The 17,293-nt window shown below is 46.9% G+C and overlaps 1 protein-coding gene across 2 annotated transcripts; it reads left to right on the forward strand.

Annotated features, from left to right (window-relative positions):
• Nucleotides 1-494: 494 nt before the first annotated feature.
• Nucleotides 495-17,176, forward strand: clip1b (CAP-GLY domain containing linker protein 1b). 2 transcript variants are annotated; one of them, XM_077020725.1, is made up of 22 exons: nucleotides 495-634; nucleotides 1,404-1,502; nucleotides 1,604-2,214; nucleotides 4,428-4,552; nucleotides 4,648-4,843; nucleotides 4,954-5,151; nucleotides 5,272-5,375; nucleotides 5,538-5,598; nucleotides 6,665-6,769; nucleotides 7,297-7,422; nucleotides 7,639-7,755; nucleotides 8,092-8,149; nucleotides 8,270-8,490; nucleotides 9,121-9,183; nucleotides 12,237-12,343; nucleotides 13,007-13,130; nucleotides 14,653-14,702; nucleotides 15,343-15,403; nucleotides 15,481-15,649; nucleotides 15,755-15,807; nucleotides 15,921-16,030; nucleotides 16,136-17,176. In XM_077020725.1, exons 1-22 carry the CDS (start codon nucleotides 619-621, stop codon nucleotides 16,362-16,364), a joined length of 3,003 nt encoding a protein of 1,000 aa, XP_076876840.1. In that variant the 5' UTR covers nucleotides 495-618; the 3' UTR covers nucleotides 16,365-17,176. The 2 variants fall into 2 exon arrangements, with proteins under 2 accessions (XP_076876840.1, XP_076876842.1); XM_077020727.1 differs by lacking the exon at nucleotides 6,665-6,769 and having other exon boundaries at nucleotides 496-634; nucleotides 16,136-17,175.
• Nucleotides 17,177-17,293: the final 117 nt, after the last annotated feature.

The following is a 17,293-nucleotide window of genomic DNA, read 5'->3' on the forward strand; positions in this document are numbered from 1 at the left end:
GGTAATAGATTTAAATATAGAAGACACAACTTCTGCTCTCGTGATGGCCCCTCGCCAGTTGTCATAGCAACGCTGCGCATACCTCCCACCAACGCGACTCGGGTGTAACGATACTAGATAGCTAGGTGGCTATACGTTTCGTTATATATCACTTTGTAAGAAAACAGCTGTTGGGATATTTTTACGCCATTTATTGTAGCTATTGATTTAAGATAAGATCATATCTGTTCATCTTAGCTAATTTAACTCACCGGGGCACACTATATAGGCAGATTAGTCAGTTCTTTGGGCGTTAAAAGGATGGAGCTTTGTAACTGTTCACGTTAGCTAGCTCGCGTGTGGCCTCCGCCTCATCCAGCCAATGGACCGTATGGGGAAATAAACGGACCGAGCCCAGAGATGTAGCTGTGACATTCCTTCACTTGTGGGGTGGGGTGTTGTTTGTCATTAAGGTAAGACATGCCAGCTATTCTTTTCATTGCACTAACTAGATAAACAAGCTAGCTAGCTTAAATCATTTGAAATACCAAATACACGCCCAAAACCCTTAATTCGATGTGTGGTTTTAAGATAGTTTTAACTTAGGACTAGTCAGTTTTTTGTGGCGCTCTCCGTTACATGGTTGGATTGGACGGTAAGTTAGCCTAGCCGCTGAAGTTGGCTGCGCATAAAGGCGTTGTCTTCTAGTTCTGATTTATCGGTAACAGTAAAATACTGGCTCGAAGGCAAAATGAATATTTTAACCAATGAGCGTAGCCGCTAAGGTAAACTGAGTTATATGTGCTTTAGCCACATGAAAGGAACTACATTAGAAATATAGTTAGCGGTATTTGTAGTCCGGTAGACGGACGCTGCTGTGGACGTGTTGACTTGGCTTTGGCGCGCGTGCCGTCAAAACAACGCTAGCTAGCTAACGTTAGCTGAGACAGCTGCAAGCTCCATGCTTGCTAGCTATAGCTAAAAACATTTGTCTTCAAAAACTAACAAACGAGAATTAATAACTTAAATAAATTGTCTTGACGCAACAGTTTTTTGAGTGCTGTTATTTTAGTGTGTATTTTAGATTATCTTATTATTCTTAGTATGAATAATCTTATTGTTTCTTATTTGTTGTTTAAACTATTTGTAAGATCGATATAAGTAAAAGAGGTACACAAGTTTTTATCCTACTAATGCAGGAAAAAAGTTATGTAATATACAGAGTGTTGAAGATGCTCAGTCAATATGGACAGTAAATACAGCAGATCCTGCCTTTCTTGTATAACAACACAGCACAATACGTATTACAACCTTATGTACTATTTATCATTACCTCTACTTACTTTGCTCCAGGAATAATATATTTAAATGCTGGCAAAGCAGTAACATCCTCACTTTCTCTGCAAACACATTTACATGCACAGAGCAGGGAAACATGAACACAGGGAAGCCAAGTGGCCTCAAGCCTCCCACTAAGATTGGTAAACCTACGGGTGTACCGACCAAGACCCCCCCCTCCTCAGGTAAGCCTGTAAGCACAGGAGACCGTTTACAGCCTTAGCAGGTGAATCGGCACATATCCAGTCAACTCTAAACTGGTGCTGTTTGTTATGTGTATTTGCAGTTCCCCCCAAACCTGTACCTTCCCCAAGTGCGGGCACCTCGGTTGCCAGTGATTCGGCAGCAGCAGAGTTTTCTGTGGGCGAACGTGTGTGGGTGAATGGGAATAAGCCCGGCTATGTCCAGTTTATCGGCAGCACCCAGTTTGCACCAGGCCAGTGGGCAGGAATCGTTCTGGACGAGCCCATTGGCAAGAACGATGGCTCCGTGGCCGGAATTCGCTACTTTCAGTGTGAGGACCTGCGGGGCATCTTCACCCGGCCCTCCAAGCTGTCCCGCACTCTGGTCCCGGAGCGGGAGGCCAATGGCCCACAGACGGCCACCAGCCAAGCATCCTCTATTTCGACAGCCGCGGCGGCTGCCTCTACAGCACCGGCTGCCAGTCCAGTCACTGCTGCCACTACAACTGCGGCTGCCAGTCCAGTCACTGCTGCCACTACAACTGCGGCTGCCACTCCAGTTGCAGCTGCCTCTGCTGACGTCAGCCAGGCTGCCGCTGCTACCAAGACCTCGTCAAACCTAGCCACAGTGGCCAGCGGCTCTGTCTCCAACCTGTCCGAGACAGACTCAGCCAAGAAGGGAAAACGTGAGATGAAACTGGGTGACCGTGTGCTGGTAATGACTTTTTTCTTTTTTAGTACACCCAGACCTTTGATATTCAATATCTGAATCAATTAGTTAAAGAGAGAGTGTGTGTGTGTGTGTGTGTGTGTTTATATATAATTATGCAGATAATATATTAGTGCTGGGCGGTATACCAGTTCGCACCGAAAACCGGTGTTTATTTTTGTTATCATAAGAATTTTTCATATACCGGCCACACCGTTTTAAATAGCCTTCACGGGTCCGGAACGCAGCACCGTCATTAATTGTTTCTCAAGGGACGCTTTTTATTGCTGCGCCGCTAAGCATCCTTGTGCTAAGTTATGTTTGCGGGGTTTAAACACCTTTACAAGGTGGAATTCAATAACTTGTACGGCACTTTCAAGGTCCATTTCAATATTTTCCAGCACCTTCAGCTTAATTAAGTTACATATTTATACAAATACGTATATGGTCTAAATTATTCGAAATAATTAGCTTTTTATCACATTAAAAGAGATGGTACCGTCTCCCCAGTATTCAACCACTGTTATTATTTATTTGTTTAAGTTATTATTATTATTATTATTATAAATTAAATTATTAGTATGTTATTTAATTAAGATATTTGGGACTTTTCAGTACAATACAACCATTGACAAACAGCCCTGTCTACTTTATGTCGAAATACCTCTTATTTGCAGGGGTGTAGTGGGGGATGCACCACTTATTTTAACAGGGGGGATGCATCCCCCCCCAGTGGTGTAGTGGGAGTTTGTATCGGGGGAACAGCGACCCCCCACTTATTTTAACTGGATGTTGCTCTTGCTGAGACTGTTATGTCAAACGCTAGGTTTATACATGATGCGTTAGTAATTCGCCAACTCCTGGCGATCGATCCTCCCCCCCGCACGCTCAACAGCTAAATATCTACTTTATTTATCTCTGATCCACATCTATGATTCAATGAGTTACTAGTTCGCTCTGGCGCCAACCACCGGCGATCGATAGATCGCGATATCATACTTAATTTGTGTCCATTTTATCGATAGATCGCGATATAACACTTAATTTGTGTTCATTTTACGTTCGCCACCTCCTCCAGGTTCAAATCTCACTCCAAGCGATCTTCAGAAGTTGGCAACCCTGGATTAATTCACTACTTTATTGCTACCATTTGAAAACTGATCATGTGGGTCCATGCGAATCTGTATTACATGTAATACTTAGGTGGGTACATTTTTCTAACAGTGTAATGGTACTCTTAACCACTCTACTGCAGTAATTATTTTCATAATCAATGCAGTTAACACATCATGTATGGGGGGGGGGGGGGGACCATCAAATACTGTGAAACAGATATAATATCGAAAAATTTTGGCCATACCACCCAGCACAATATATATATAGATAGAGAGAGAGAGAGAGAAAAAAATTAAACATGCATATTAACATATACATATATAATACATATATAATATTAACATGACTTAACATGCACTTTCAAAAGATCTGCCTGACCTTTTGACATTTGGACACCTACACTTTGTGCCTGGTGTCAGACATCAACACAGTGTTAAGAAGCTAGGAAAAGAAATTGCCAGAGAAACGTCTCGAACAGGCACCAATGCTTCTCCTCGCTTTCTGTAAGATGTAAAGGCCCACTAGTGTCAGCAAGTTAACCTGCACAGCTATATTTGTGCCGGTCACTACCCCCTCACTCGTGATTCACTGGGACATTTTCAAACTTCAGGGAGCATAAAAGTGTCTTTGTGTGGGTGACAAAGGGCTTCTTTTTGTAGAATGATAGAGTGACAGTGAGACAGTGGCAGTGGTCTGGCAGTAGGCACAGCACTGGCTCTCATTCCATTTTTGTCTGCATTAAAAAGCACAGTGAATATCTGCGATTCCGGGTACCTCGGACAGCTAAGTCACTGTTTCTGTTCAGAGAAGCTTTCAGTGACCTGAGCTTCATTGCGATGCCACTGCCATCTGTGGCCGGATGGGAAAGATGCCATAAGTCCTCACACCCTGTTGTTTCAGAGTGATGCTAGCCAATTCAGGACTGACTTGTTGGGGGGGGGTGGGGGTTGGGCTGAGTGAATGAACCTGAGAACAACAGCAGCAGATTTTTACCTGTATCTAATTAGCATAAATAACATTAGCATACATCAGATTCGCATAAATCTTCGTTTAGGGTTTTTGGACTCCTGCCAGAGAGAAGTTAGCTGCATTTGTGCTCGCAGGTGGGAGGAACGAAAGCGGGTGTCGTGCGCTTCCTGGGCGAGACTGACTTCGCCAAGGGCGTGTGGTGCGGGGTGGAGCTGGACGAGCCGCTCGGCAAGAACGACGGAGCGGTGGCGGGCGTAAGGTACGACGCTGCGGCCAAGCACCGGGTGTCCGTGCGTTCGTGTCTCCACCTTCTCGTTCTCTCCTCACCTTTAAGGCGCATGGTATGTCTGCCAGGTATTTCCAGTGTCTGCCAAGGTACGGCCTCTTCGCCCCCACGCACAAAGTGACCCGCATCGGCTTCCCGTCCACCACGACAGCCAAGAGCTCGCGGCGCAGGTCCACCCTGCAGCACAGCCCCAGCGCTTCCTCCGTCAGCTCCCTTAGCTCCCTCACCTCCTCCGTGGGAGGCAAGCCAAGCCGCGCAGGCCTGGTAAACGCCTCCGTCTCTCTCTCGCACACACACACACTGCTGTAAAAATGTGAAAACCCACCGTTCCCACCAGCCCTTTGCTCCACTGAGCTCTTGTCTCCACTGCCTAGCTGACGGAGACGTCGTCTCGCTACGCCCGAAAGATCTCGGGCACCACGGCGCTGCAGGAGGCACTGAAGGAGAAGCAGCAGCACATCGAGCAGCTCCTGGCCGAGCGAGACCTGGAGCGGACGGAGGTGGCCAGGGCCACCAGCCACGCCGGGGAGGTGCAGCAGGAGTTGGCCCTGCTCAGGCAAGGCCAGGAGCAGGTGGGCCTTCCCTCTGTCTGGACTCTCGTTATGTGATGAACCAGACTTACCGTTACGCGATGAAAAGCACGATTGGTTTTGTACCTTTTTGTAGAAGTGTGTGTTTGCTTGTGTTTCAAGTATGCCCTTGAGATGGAAACTAAGCTGGATCAGTTACGCAGGCTGGTGGAGTCTGCAGACAGGGATAAAGTGGAGCTTCTGAATCAGCTGGAAGAGGAGAAAAGGTAACCGTTCCCCTGGTGCCCCATGAACGTGAGCTGGGCTCTGCTTAAATCGAAGAAGTACCATTATTATACAGGGTCAGATTACCACCACGCATGTCTTACTGTCCTGAAGAGACTCACCAAGAGTCCGTTTTGACACAAGGCTTTTACTCTGTCATACAGGAAAGTCGAAGACCTTCAGTTCCGTGTAGAGGAAGCTTGCATTACCAAAGGTGACCTAGAGGTAAAACCATAACTCTGCGGTCTGTTTACATTCTAGGAAGATGCATTTCCAGTGTTCAGTGTTTTTAGTGTTAAAGTGAACACTTTCTTTTTTTGTTTACAGTTTGTATCAAGATTTCAGATCTATTTTTGATTTGAGTGGCAGATTTTGAAATTTGCTATTCATGTTATAAAGAATTTTACAGATGAAAAAAGTAGCTTTAAAACTACCTCATAAAAATGGAAAATTATGTCAGTGTGTCATAAAAAGCAGATTTAAGGTTTATTTATTGCTAATAGATAACAGTAAACCTGTGCAAATCAGGGCTTCTTCATAAAATCAGTGTTTTATTTGTATTAAAGTGTATTCATTTTAAGAAAATACTAATACTCATTTATTTATTTAAATAATTTATTATTTATTTATACACGTGAAGCGCATTGCTATCAGAAACCTCAAACAAAGCAGACAAAATAAATGTGCACAATTAACACAAGCAACATTAACACACTCATCATCAGCATATCTAATCACGAAATTGCGAATTTAAATTGTTTTCAAACTGCCATTAGAAATGTTCAAGAAAAGAGAATACACTCTGCTTCTGCTTTTTATGCTCAACAATACAAACATATTTTCATCTTGTTATATAATAAATTAACATCTTTCTCTATTGAATTGTGTACTTTTGATGCTTCATTCATTCCTTCATTTATCTCATCCGTCCATTCATTCGTTCAATTATTTGTCCAATCATTCTTTGATTTCTTCACTCATTCATGTGAAACATGTTCATCATCACGTTTCCCTTTCTTTGACTTCCCATTCCATCTAGACTTTTTTGTGTCCCTCGACTTTCTTTTCTCCTGGACACCCGCGTCCCCTCCGCCAGCCTCCTCCAGGCCTCCCCACCCGCCTCCGCCCGCCACTCACATAACCCTCTTTGTCCTCGTCCACAGAGGGGGATGATGTCAAGGCCTTCTTGGGGCTCTCGGCGCTGGGCTTTGGGCTTGCGTGTGACCACAGCACCGCTGCTGTTCTCTGTCTCTCTCTCTCTCTCTCCCTCCCCTCCTCTCTCTACTAACAGACGCAGACCAAACTGGAGCATGCCCACATTAAGGAGCTCGAACAGAGCCTTCTCTTTGAAAAGACCAAAGCTGATAAACTCCAGAGGGAGTTAGAGGATACTAGGGTAATTCAGTCTCACTATCAAAAAATAAAAAAGACAGGCGTCTCGACCAGCGAGCGTGCATGTGCTGCCTCTTGGAACTTGTCATTACCTCGTATTGATTTTTTTTGTTTTTTGTTTATTTTTGCATGATGCATCAAGGTAGGTATGGAGTTTTTCTTTCCAAAATTGCTTCATGGGATTTCAGGAATGTAAAAAGGTGTTCAGCAACAGAAATGCATTAACTTAAAAATAAACAAATAAATACTGACAAAAAGACAAAAAATAAATACTGTACACATCCCTATTACAGTCTGCACAGTGTGTACCCAAACACGTAATAACCAACGTGAGTTTATGATAGGCCTGGCAGCGTGTCCTAAATGAACCGTAGCACGGTCGGATGCAACCAAACACAGTGATGGGTCCGGCATCTGTCCAAGGAACAGTGTAGCCTCTGTGCTGAGACAACCGCAGCCCGTGCGCCTCCACGAGCGGTGTGTGCGACTGCGCCGGCCGGCTGACGGCAGCGTGCCCTGTCCCGTTTGCAGGTGGCCACCGTGTCTGAGAGGTCACGGATCATGGAGCTGGAGAAAGAGGCGGCCGACCTACAGCTGCAACTACGGTCGTATCGAGCAGAAGCCGGATCGGCCTCGCCGCCGCTTCAGGACAGAAAGGTCCAAAGGAGCCGTTCAAACACACACACCTGTACATGCACCTGTACACACACCTGTCCCCTCTATAGGGACCGTTCATTTTCATGCTGTAGCAGTGGGCTTAAGAATCAGGAGTCTGTACAGTTTTTCTGTTACTTCATTTATATTCAGCGCTCTTCCTCGCAGCAGAGGTGGTCATTGTAATCTTCGGCTAACGTAGGCGTCCTGTCCTCGCAGGTACGAGAGCTGAACAGCGAGCTGGAAACCAGACAGAAGGAGGTGCAGCTCCTCCAGCAGACACTCAGCTCCTCTGAGCAGGAGAAGGTGTTCCTACAGCAACAGCTGGATGATCTGGTACAAAAGGGGGCTTCCTGAATCCAGGGATCACAGTCGTAGTAGACATGGGCCACAACCCTGGCAGCAGACACAGCACAACGTCACAGAGTCAAAACTGACAACACAGACTCAAAGACCGCACGCAGCGAGCCAGATTAGGGAAGTAGGCAACACAGAGCAACAAACGACCAAGGTTGAACTACATATTTTCCCCGCATAACTCATTCATGACATTTATTTTATTGTACTGCAGAAGTTCCAGTGACGAGTCCAGCAGCCTAAGTCTGCACACCTTAAATGTGTGTCTCCGTTCCAGGCAACTCGCGCCCAACCCGTGTTTCTCTGTCACTGCAGAATCGAAAACTCAGCGCGGCGTCTGAAGAACACGAGAAGATGAGCGTGTCCATTCAAGGTACGCCAACGAACCGCGGCTCGCGCAGCACACCTAAACACACGAGTTTCTCTCGTCTGGTCGGCGGTCCGACTGTAAGAGTCCCCCGGCGTGCGCTCCACCCTCCCCTCCGTTCCACAGAGATGGAGAGGCGCTGGCAGGCGGACGCGGAGCAGCTGCGCGGTGAGAAGGAGCGGCTGGAGGAGGACGCGGCCTCCGCGCGACGCCAGGAACGCGGGGAGAACGAGGAGCTGCAGGAGAGGCTGGGAGGGGCGGAGCAGAAGCTGGGCGCAGCGCTGGAGAGGAGCGCCGAGCTGGAGCAACACGTGGCGCAGCTGCGCAGGTCGGAGGAACAAGCCCAGGTGAGAGGGTCAAGGTTCAACAGACACTTTGAACCGAAACGAGTGCCGCTGTGTGCTCTCTGGGTATTCTGATATTCGCACAGCGCTGTGACCTCACTGCACCCCACCAGGCGTTTGACACCCTGTGCTGTCGTGTGCCATCTGAAATGCTGCTCTACTTTAGAGCTTTGTTCTTTCTGTCCCTCTATTTACCAAAGATGAACAGAGTGTAGTCAAAATCCTCACGTCGTTCTCTTTAAGAACGTTCTTCTCCAAGCCTCTAAGCACCCTCTCCGCTACCTGCTTCCTCTAGCAGGCCAAGAAATGATCAGGAACCTGCAGCGCATTATAACTGCTGGCTTTTCATATTCTGCTGTCTTGCCTGAAGATACAATCATTCCATTTGCATGTAGTTCATTTTCCTAAGCCGCTCCTTGTCAGGTAAAGATACTTATGGTGCTGACCGTCCAGAACGTGAAGTTGCGCAGACCACAGGGCAGTTTAATAGTAATATCCATGATTTTACGAATCAAGCAGGTTTGTCTCCAGTTAGGGGTGTTTGCTATAATTTATTTTGGCCAAATAATTCAAACTTTGGTGCAGTCAGATATATTTAAGGTGTCCTCACCTAGCCGTGTCTTATTCCTCCAGAGTGCCCGGACGTCTGAGGAACTGGAGCGACTCGGGCAGCAGAACCAGGAGCTGCAGCAGGAGGTGAGGATGTGCCGGCGTGCTCCTTTAGGAGAGCTGGGCTTTGGGAGGAAAGCCTGGTGGCCTCCACACACCGTGTCCTGGCTGACGTCATGCTAGGGTGAAGTCTTTCCAGGGTATGGTGGGACCGACCTGCTAATGGAGCTCCCTGCACAGGCATAACGCTCACGCTGAGACACACAACTTGTATTAAGGGCAAAGCCATACTGGGGAAGTCAGAAAAGCGATGAAACCGGAATCCATAACCATAACGGGGAGAAAGGGAAACAAAAACAACAGACGATGTTGTCACAGGCGAACAAGAAACAACACAGAAAACAGGTTGCTAGGAGCAACACATGGGAGAACAGGAAACAGGGGGACCAGTAGCAACAGGCAATGACCAGTACAATAATAAAAAAAACACAGGGCTTAAATACAATGGCAGTCGGAGACAGGTGAGAAGAGGGTGGAGAAACAAAACCAGGAACTGGACCAAAACAACAGAACACCTGGCAGGTCGCCAAAGGAACCACAGCGCTAGGGGAGGGGAATCGTGACAGAAATGAAACGAGAGAAGTGCTGAAAACCAAAGGCTCAAATTTACACCTCCAAGTTAAAGATATCAGAACTAAGTGTTCCTAGAAATTGCATGTCTGTTATAATAACTTTAATAAGAAAGTAATTGAGTCATTAAAATAATAATGATAGCATGTAAGCAGCTTGAGTAACTGCTTTTGGTCTGCATTCCTAAAGTGACACATTAGTAAACGTTGCTAAAACATTAAGGCCAAACCCCAGCTGTCTTCGTCCTTTAATCTCGAGTCTGCTGGGGTGAGCTTGCGGTTCCAGTCCATCGGGCTGTGGAGTCTTTATCTTTAAAAATAAAAAAAAGAAGAAGTCTTGCGGCTGTCGTCAAGCCTGTGTACACCTGGGAGTTGCGATCAGCTCCCTTTTGGTCTCTACTTAATAACCCAGTGTGTGGAGGTTGGATGAGAGCTTTTTGCAGTGTGGTGTGTGACGTGGTTGGGAAGGCCCGAGTTTTCAGGCCAAGCGAGTCGAGCGATACGTTCTGGCCTCTCTCTCTCTGTCTCTCTCTCTCTCTCTCTGTCTCTCTTTCTCTCTCTGCGATGCTTCTCTCCAGACATGATGTGATTGTACGGTTGCTATCGTGTGGCACAGCAGGGCCAATGCCGCTTTCTGGTCTGCCAGGTTGCCCTTCAGGGGCTCTTAAAGCTGTGAGGCAGTACTGACCCAATTTTTGCCCTCAATGTGAAATTACCGTTTTGTTTGGCTTTATTTAAAATGCTGCAGTTTTTAAGCAATGCTCCTTTTGTTGAATTCCCAATGTCACCGTGTCCTACACTGCAGCCATCAGAGGAACATCATTATGGAAAATGCTTGATCCATTTTATGAATCAGGATCTATAGCTGCTGATTGGTGGAGCTAGGAAATCACACAGGCAGAGGGAGCAGGTGCAGAATGCTGATGCAGGGGGCAGGGGAAGATGCCCAGGGCTGTGGAGGCGAGAGCAGCAAGCAGAAGAAGGAAAAGGGGAGGGGAGAGACGGGCACAAAGAGAGCGAGAGAGGGGCGGAGCTTGGCATCGCTTACATAATGAGGCTGCCTGGCGAAGCGCGTCAGAGTGGGCGTGAGTGCTCGGGACAGCATCAGCTCGGGAAGCCTTGCACGCCCTCTCTGCCTCTTTCTCTCTCCCTCCCTCTCTCTCTCTCTCTCTTCTTCTCTCTCCCTCGCTCGCTCACTCCCTTAGCAGGGGGTCCTGGCGATGTATTATTGATCACGCTGGTGCGTTTGCATGGAAAGGATACCGGGCTTCACAGGCATGGACATGGCGACCCTGGCCCAGGGCTACTCAGGAAGCGTGTACGCTTCCCACTACCAGGTACTGCACGCTTGCGCCCGGCGGGGTGGGGGAAAGGGTTTCCGACCCGCTGCTCTCTCCGGGTCGGACCTGCTGGGTTAATGGCTTGTAAATAGCATCGATATTGATTGAGTTTGTGGACCATTTGAGCTGTTTGTGGTTTTGTGTAGACACTTAACCCCATGTCTTTCGTCAGGTCCGGTTATGTTGATTCTTTTGTAGCTGTGTAAAGTGTGGAGCTGTAAACGATGAATTGGAGAGGTGTGTGTGTGTGTGTGTGTGTGTGTGTGTGTGTGTGTGTGTGTGGCTGGTAGGAACCTGATACTTTAGGAAACCTCTGTGTTTTTCTTTTTTGCATACAAACACTGAGAAACTGGGTGATATGGTCATTTCATAAAATAATTGCTTTATAAGGTCAAATTGATTTATTTTAACATGCAACAGCCTGACAAGCCACTGGTTTAAACAACGATGACCTTGTGCCAGGCATGTTAAATTGATTATGGACTTAAGCCATTGTCACTGTGAGTGGCACGGTGTGCAATTCACCCTCAGATTTGGTGTATGACCAGTTTATTAAGCCTGACCCTGGTTGAAATGAAGTAAACTGTGAGCTTCAGGGGCCAAGGAAAGCTTTCTTCTGTCTTCAGAACTATATTCACAGTGAAACAAAATCAACTTGGTGCAACAAAAACAATTTACTATTAGGAAAATGTGAAATACAGATAGGACGTAAGGCAGCGTTGACCAGTACACGACACTGAGTGGATGTGCAGAGGACACATCGTGTGATACTCTAACATGTATGATTATAGCACACAGTAGTCACCGAGGTTACATCCAGTACACTGATGGAAGAACACAGTGCTTTTATAGAGTTGAGGAGTCTGATGGCCTAATGGGGGAGATGAGGAGTCTGATGGCATGATGAGAAGTCTGATGGCATGATGGGAGAGATGAGGAGTCTCCATGGTGCTGGTAGCTTTGTTGAGAGAGCTTGTGTTGGAGGAGAGAGAGACCCCGATGGAGGTCATCACTTTATCGGGTCTTTGAAAATTTCTTCCCACGTACATTCTCAACTCTGCTGAATTAGTTTGACCTTCTGTGCTTCTCTGTCTCTTCCTTCGCCCCCCCCCCGTTTGTTTGTTTGTTTGTTTGTTTGTTTGTTGTTGTTCTGCCCCCTCCCCATCTCCAGCTGGAAGCCCTGAAGCAGGAGAACAGCAGGTATCAGGAGGAGCTCTGCTTCACCCAGGAGCAGCTCAGCTCTGAGAGCCAGCGCATAGGGAGCCTGTGTAAGGAAATGTGAGTAAACCCCCCCCCCCCCCCCAAAACCACACAGGGCTGCTGGAATTCAACTGCAGTTCCACCACGAGGATGTGAACACTCAACATTTATGCCAGTCCTTATGGTCCACCTGTGTTCATTTTAAAGTGCACACAGTGTCACTATCCACTCAATGTCCACCTGTGACGTATAGACCCCCCCACCCCCCCACAACAAGCCTGCAGTGTACAGATCGACCCCCTCAGAACACATCCAGCAGTGCGGTTTTGTGGGAAAAACCTTTTATTCTACACAGCAGGGGGAACATAAGGGCACTTTAGAGGGCCAGGGGTCACGCCCCTGCTCCTTCACCCTGAAAGCATTTCACTCCCCTGCTCCCACAGCTGCTGGACAACCCCAATGTTCTCTGATCGTTAGCTAATGTCTGTGGAAAATGAGGATGTTTATGTCAGTTATTTTAGGAATGTTGAGCTGTATTTGCTCTAGAAAGTAGCGTTCAAACTGAAGAACCCTTCTGGAAATCCCAAACGTGCGTCCCCACACAGCAGCACGGTGAGCGGAGCTAAACACTCACCTGACTCCTTCGATCCGTAAAGCCCGCCCCCTGACGTAAAAGCCCTCCCCTGGCTGGACAGGCGCCTGTCCCACTGTTGTTCATGTCCTCTGTCTTCCCCTCCGCAGTGAGGAGCTGAAGCTGGTGGCGGGGCAGAAGTCGCAGAGGCTGGCGGTGCTGCAGGAGGAGAACGGGACGCTGGCGCGGGAGCTGGAGGGCAGCTGGCTGGATGGACACCAGCAGCAGCAGCAGGTATGTGTGCTCACTACCCCACACGCTCACTACCACCAGTGGTGGACACAAACCACGTACTTGAGTTAAAGTAGATACCCAAGGTAAAATGTTACTCCAGTACTCTATTTGAGTAAAAATACAAAAGTACTGACCTTCAAATGTACTTAAGTACTGAAAGTAAAAGTAAAGGCTCTAATATTTAGCAACATGATCTGCATGTACAACCTATCAAAATCGTTTTCTGATGTAAAGTGCTATGTTTGAATGTCTACTATTTCACACGACCAAAGCATTTAAGTAGCTGGAAGCTGGTATAACAAACAAATAGCTAGCTAGCAAATTTAGCTAGCTACATACCAAGTGCATTGCTAAGGCAGTTTTCGGGTTGTGTACTAGCAATAGCCTACTTAGCTAGCTAGCAAACCAACCATATATACAATGCAAATGTCTGACTTATTTTAACATACACAAGGAAATGGTTTGGTGCATGATATTACTAGATTTACAGTATTAGTTTATTTACCATTTTTATGTAGAGATGCGATATTTGAATTGAAATTTAATGGAGTTAGTAAAAAGTTACAAAAATGGAAATACTTGAGTAAAGAAACACCAAGAAATTACTTAAGTACAGTAATGAATTACATTTACTTCGTTACTAGCCACCACAGTCACACTCACTACCACAATCACACTCAATACCACAGGGGTGCCCAATACGTCGATCGCGATCTACTGGTCGATTACGATCTACTGGTCGATCGCGAAGAAGTGTGGGTACATCGCATGACATCAAAAAAGTAGTGGATGAATGACAGGCTATTGTCCGTCTGCACTGACTGGACGGTTGTATTTTGATTGACATGGTAGCCAATCTGACGTCTGCAGGGTTGCCTAGGGTTAGGGTTTGACACACGCCAGCCAACACCCCCCTCCAGCCAACGTTTGACACGCACAAAAAAAATTTTTTTTTTTTGCATTTTTATAGTAGGTAGATCATTTTGCTCACTACCAGTCACACTCACTACCTTGCTACCACACTCACTGCCTTACTCATGCTCACTACCACAATCACACTCACTACCACACTCACTGCCTTACTCATGCTCACTACCACAACCACACTCACTGCCTTACTCGTGCTCACTACCACAATCACACTCACTGCCTTACTCATGCTCACTACAATGCTCCGCAGACTTGTGCCTGGCCATCTGTTGTCAGGTTCAGTTTGTGTCTGACATCCTCCAGCCCTTCATCACTGGCTAGTCTGTGACCACAGGAATGGTACTGCCTGTATATTTTGGAACGGCAAATCAGTGATGACCAGTGATGAACAGGAGCATCGGATGGCTGACGAATCGTGCACGTCCACAGATGGACCACCATCTGTAACTGCACACACAGAACCTATAAGACTGGCGTAGCTAACAGTGACCAGAGAGTGGCGCTACTCCTCAGGGGTTCTTAATACAGGGGCTGGTGTGGCAGCATATGGGGTTTGGTAAACACTGAGCTGGCCTTTGCTCTCTTTTCCCAGCTTGAGGGTGAGCGTGGGTCTCTGAAGAGCCAGCTGGCAGTGAATGAGAGGTAAGTTGCAGTGACGTGTGTCTGACGCTGGAAATACAGCACCCTGTAATTACAGTCACTGTTAAGAAACCAGCATCTCCTAAAAGAACTTTCAGTGTTGTGGCTGGGAAAGGGTGAGATTGTTTCATTTCTGGCAAGATCTGATCTGAAAAATCTCTAATCAAGATGTTAAATCTGTTCTTAAATCTCCCTCGACTATCGACTTATGTACAGGGCAGGGCTTACAGGGTGCAGGAGAGATGGGGTTTGTTAAGGCTCGTTAGAAACGAGGGCCTGCGGAAGACGAGCTAAAAGCATTCTGCTGGATTCCTCTAAGGGACTCTAAAAATAGGCCTCACGCGGCAGCCGGATTCACACGCTACTCTGGAGCCCCCAGGAAGTTGCAGGAAGTAGGATTAGTTTGGTGTGCAGTTTCCCTGGTCCAAGTTACCATAGCTTTTTTATGTAGATGTATTTTGTCCTAAATATAGCAAATATTCTCGCAGTTCAGCTCATATGCTTGCCTTGTTTTTGCAGAGACCTTAATCTGTGCAATACAATGAGCGAGTGCTCTACATCTGTTTCATATACTTGTGTTGTTTTATTTAAAAATGCATAATGTCAGCTAGAGTTTTATTCTAAGAAGAGTCTGTTCTTACAGGGAGAACCCCAATGCATTAATATCAGAGAGGGACAAAGAACTGGAGGCATTAAGAAATGAGGTAAGAGCTCTCATGTGCATGTTGTCGCATTTGGCACGCGAGTGCCGAGTTTGATGCGAGCGCGCCGTGTCCTCCAGATCGCCGTGCTGCGGGGCGAGAGTGCCATGGCCAAAACGCTGCAGGCTGCCGTGGAGACTCTGGAGAGGGACAAGCTGCAGCTGCAAAACAAGGTGCACTGTCTGGAGCTAGAGCTGGGCGGCAACCAGCCACAGGCCCCGCCCCCCGGCCACGCCCTGGCTTCCTCAGGTAACGTATTGGCCGGAGGCCTCACTGACTTCGCACGATACTCGCTTTGGCTACCTTGGCTTTTGTCGCGTTTTTGTGTAACGTGCGTGACGCGTCTTTACGCAGGAGACGTGGCCATTAACCAGCTTAGGGAAGAGAAGGAGTTTGCTGAGGGGCAGGTAAACAAACACATAAACAAACAAACAGATCCTTGGGCTCGGCTTGTGTTTCATCGTGTTTTGCCACTTTGGAGCCGGGCTGCGTGTGCTCAGCCGTTCCTCCCGTGTGCCAGATCAACTTCCTGAATTCAGTCATTGTGGATCTTCAGAGGAAGAACGAAGAGCTGAAGGTGAAGCTGAAGAAAATGGCCTTGGCCAAGTTCAACGGCAACGACGATGACGGGTGAGCTCGCCTGCCTTCACGTTCGGTTCAGGCCGCGCGTGGTGCGGATTTCCAGCCGAACCCCTCGACCCTGACCCCCTGTGCTTCTTCGTCCTTCCTCATCAGGTCCGGTGAGGTCAAGAAGAAGAAGAAAGCCCCTCCTCGAGTCTTCTGCGACATCTGCGACTGTTTCGACCTGCACGACACTGAAGACTGTCCCACCCAGACGCAGTCGGCCGACTCCCCTCCACACAGCACACACCACGGCAGCCGCGGGGGCGAGCGGCCCTACTGTGACATCTGCGAGGCGTTCGGCCACTGGACGGACTCCTGCAACGACGACCAAACCTTCTAGATGCCCCAAACCCCTCTCCCAGCCCCACTCCATTTTAAAACCAGGCAATGCACAAAATGCTTTTAACAAGGTCAGCCCCTATTTTTGTACACTATATGTTTGTACACGCGTTCTGTACATTCCTCTGCTGAAGGCTATGCAGTGCTGCTTTTTGGAACTGTCCGGAAGGGATCTTTTTAGTGTAATGTTCGTACCGTCTTGTGTTTAGCATAGTTTGTTTTTACAGTCCTACGTGACTTGACACCATGGTTGTTGATTAAGTGGAAATTAAGTGATATGTGGTAGAGACTCCAGACAGACAAAGCTCACAGAGGGCAGCTTTCTGTCCTGTGCTGCACCGCCCTCCAACTCTAAGCTGACCGATAGGAACTTATTGCACTGCTCACTTTAAATGCATTCCTTGTTACATATTCAGCACACACATAACTGCCCTTTCTCAGTTGATGTCTTAAGTTATTCTTTTATATTTCAGAATTGTCTGAGAGATGTCATGATACTGTGTCTTATGAATGGCTTTTTAAGTGTTTTATGTCATGTCCACTAAATTAATCAAAGCACAAGTTTTGATCATATTGTATATCTGTATAATTGCAATATTTATATTGACATTTACAAAATAAGCTGTAAAACTGCAAAATGACCTGTTTTTTGCCAGAAATTATGCAAAGATACAATGTGGGTATTTTTGCTTTGTTTAAAGAGATTCTATGTATATTATCATTTTGTTTTGATTGCAATGAAAGAAGTATTTGTAATAACAACCAAATATGGTTAACGTCCGTTATAACATTGTGAGAATCTAATGATCATCCTGCTCATGAAATATATAATTACTAACTCAGTATAACAAAACAAATTTTGGTGTCCTTATTTGTGACCTGCTCGACTTTTGTTTTTTTTTCTTTTTAAAGTCATCCGTCAAACTTGTC

This window comes from Brachyhypopomus gauderio, chromosome 10 (genome assembly GCF_052324685.1).
Source record: "Brachyhypopomus gauderio isolate BG-103 chromosome 10, BGAUD_0.2, whole genome shotgun sequence".
Taxonomy (NCBI): domain Eukaryota; kingdom Metazoa; phylum Chordata; class Actinopteri; order Gymnotiformes; family Hypopomidae; genus Brachyhypopomus; species Brachyhypopomus gauderio.

Coding starts and splice junctions, on each gene's coding strand:
- clip1b (XM_077020725.1), top strand. Junction 1,503..1,603: donor CAAGACCCCCCCCTCCTCAG/GTAAGCCTGTAA, acceptor GTGTATTTGCAG/TTCCCCCCAAACCTGTACCT. Junction 2,215..4,427: donor AACTGGGTGACCGTGTGCTG/GTAATGACTTTT, acceptor TTGTGCTCGCAG/GTGGGAGGAACGAAAGCGGG.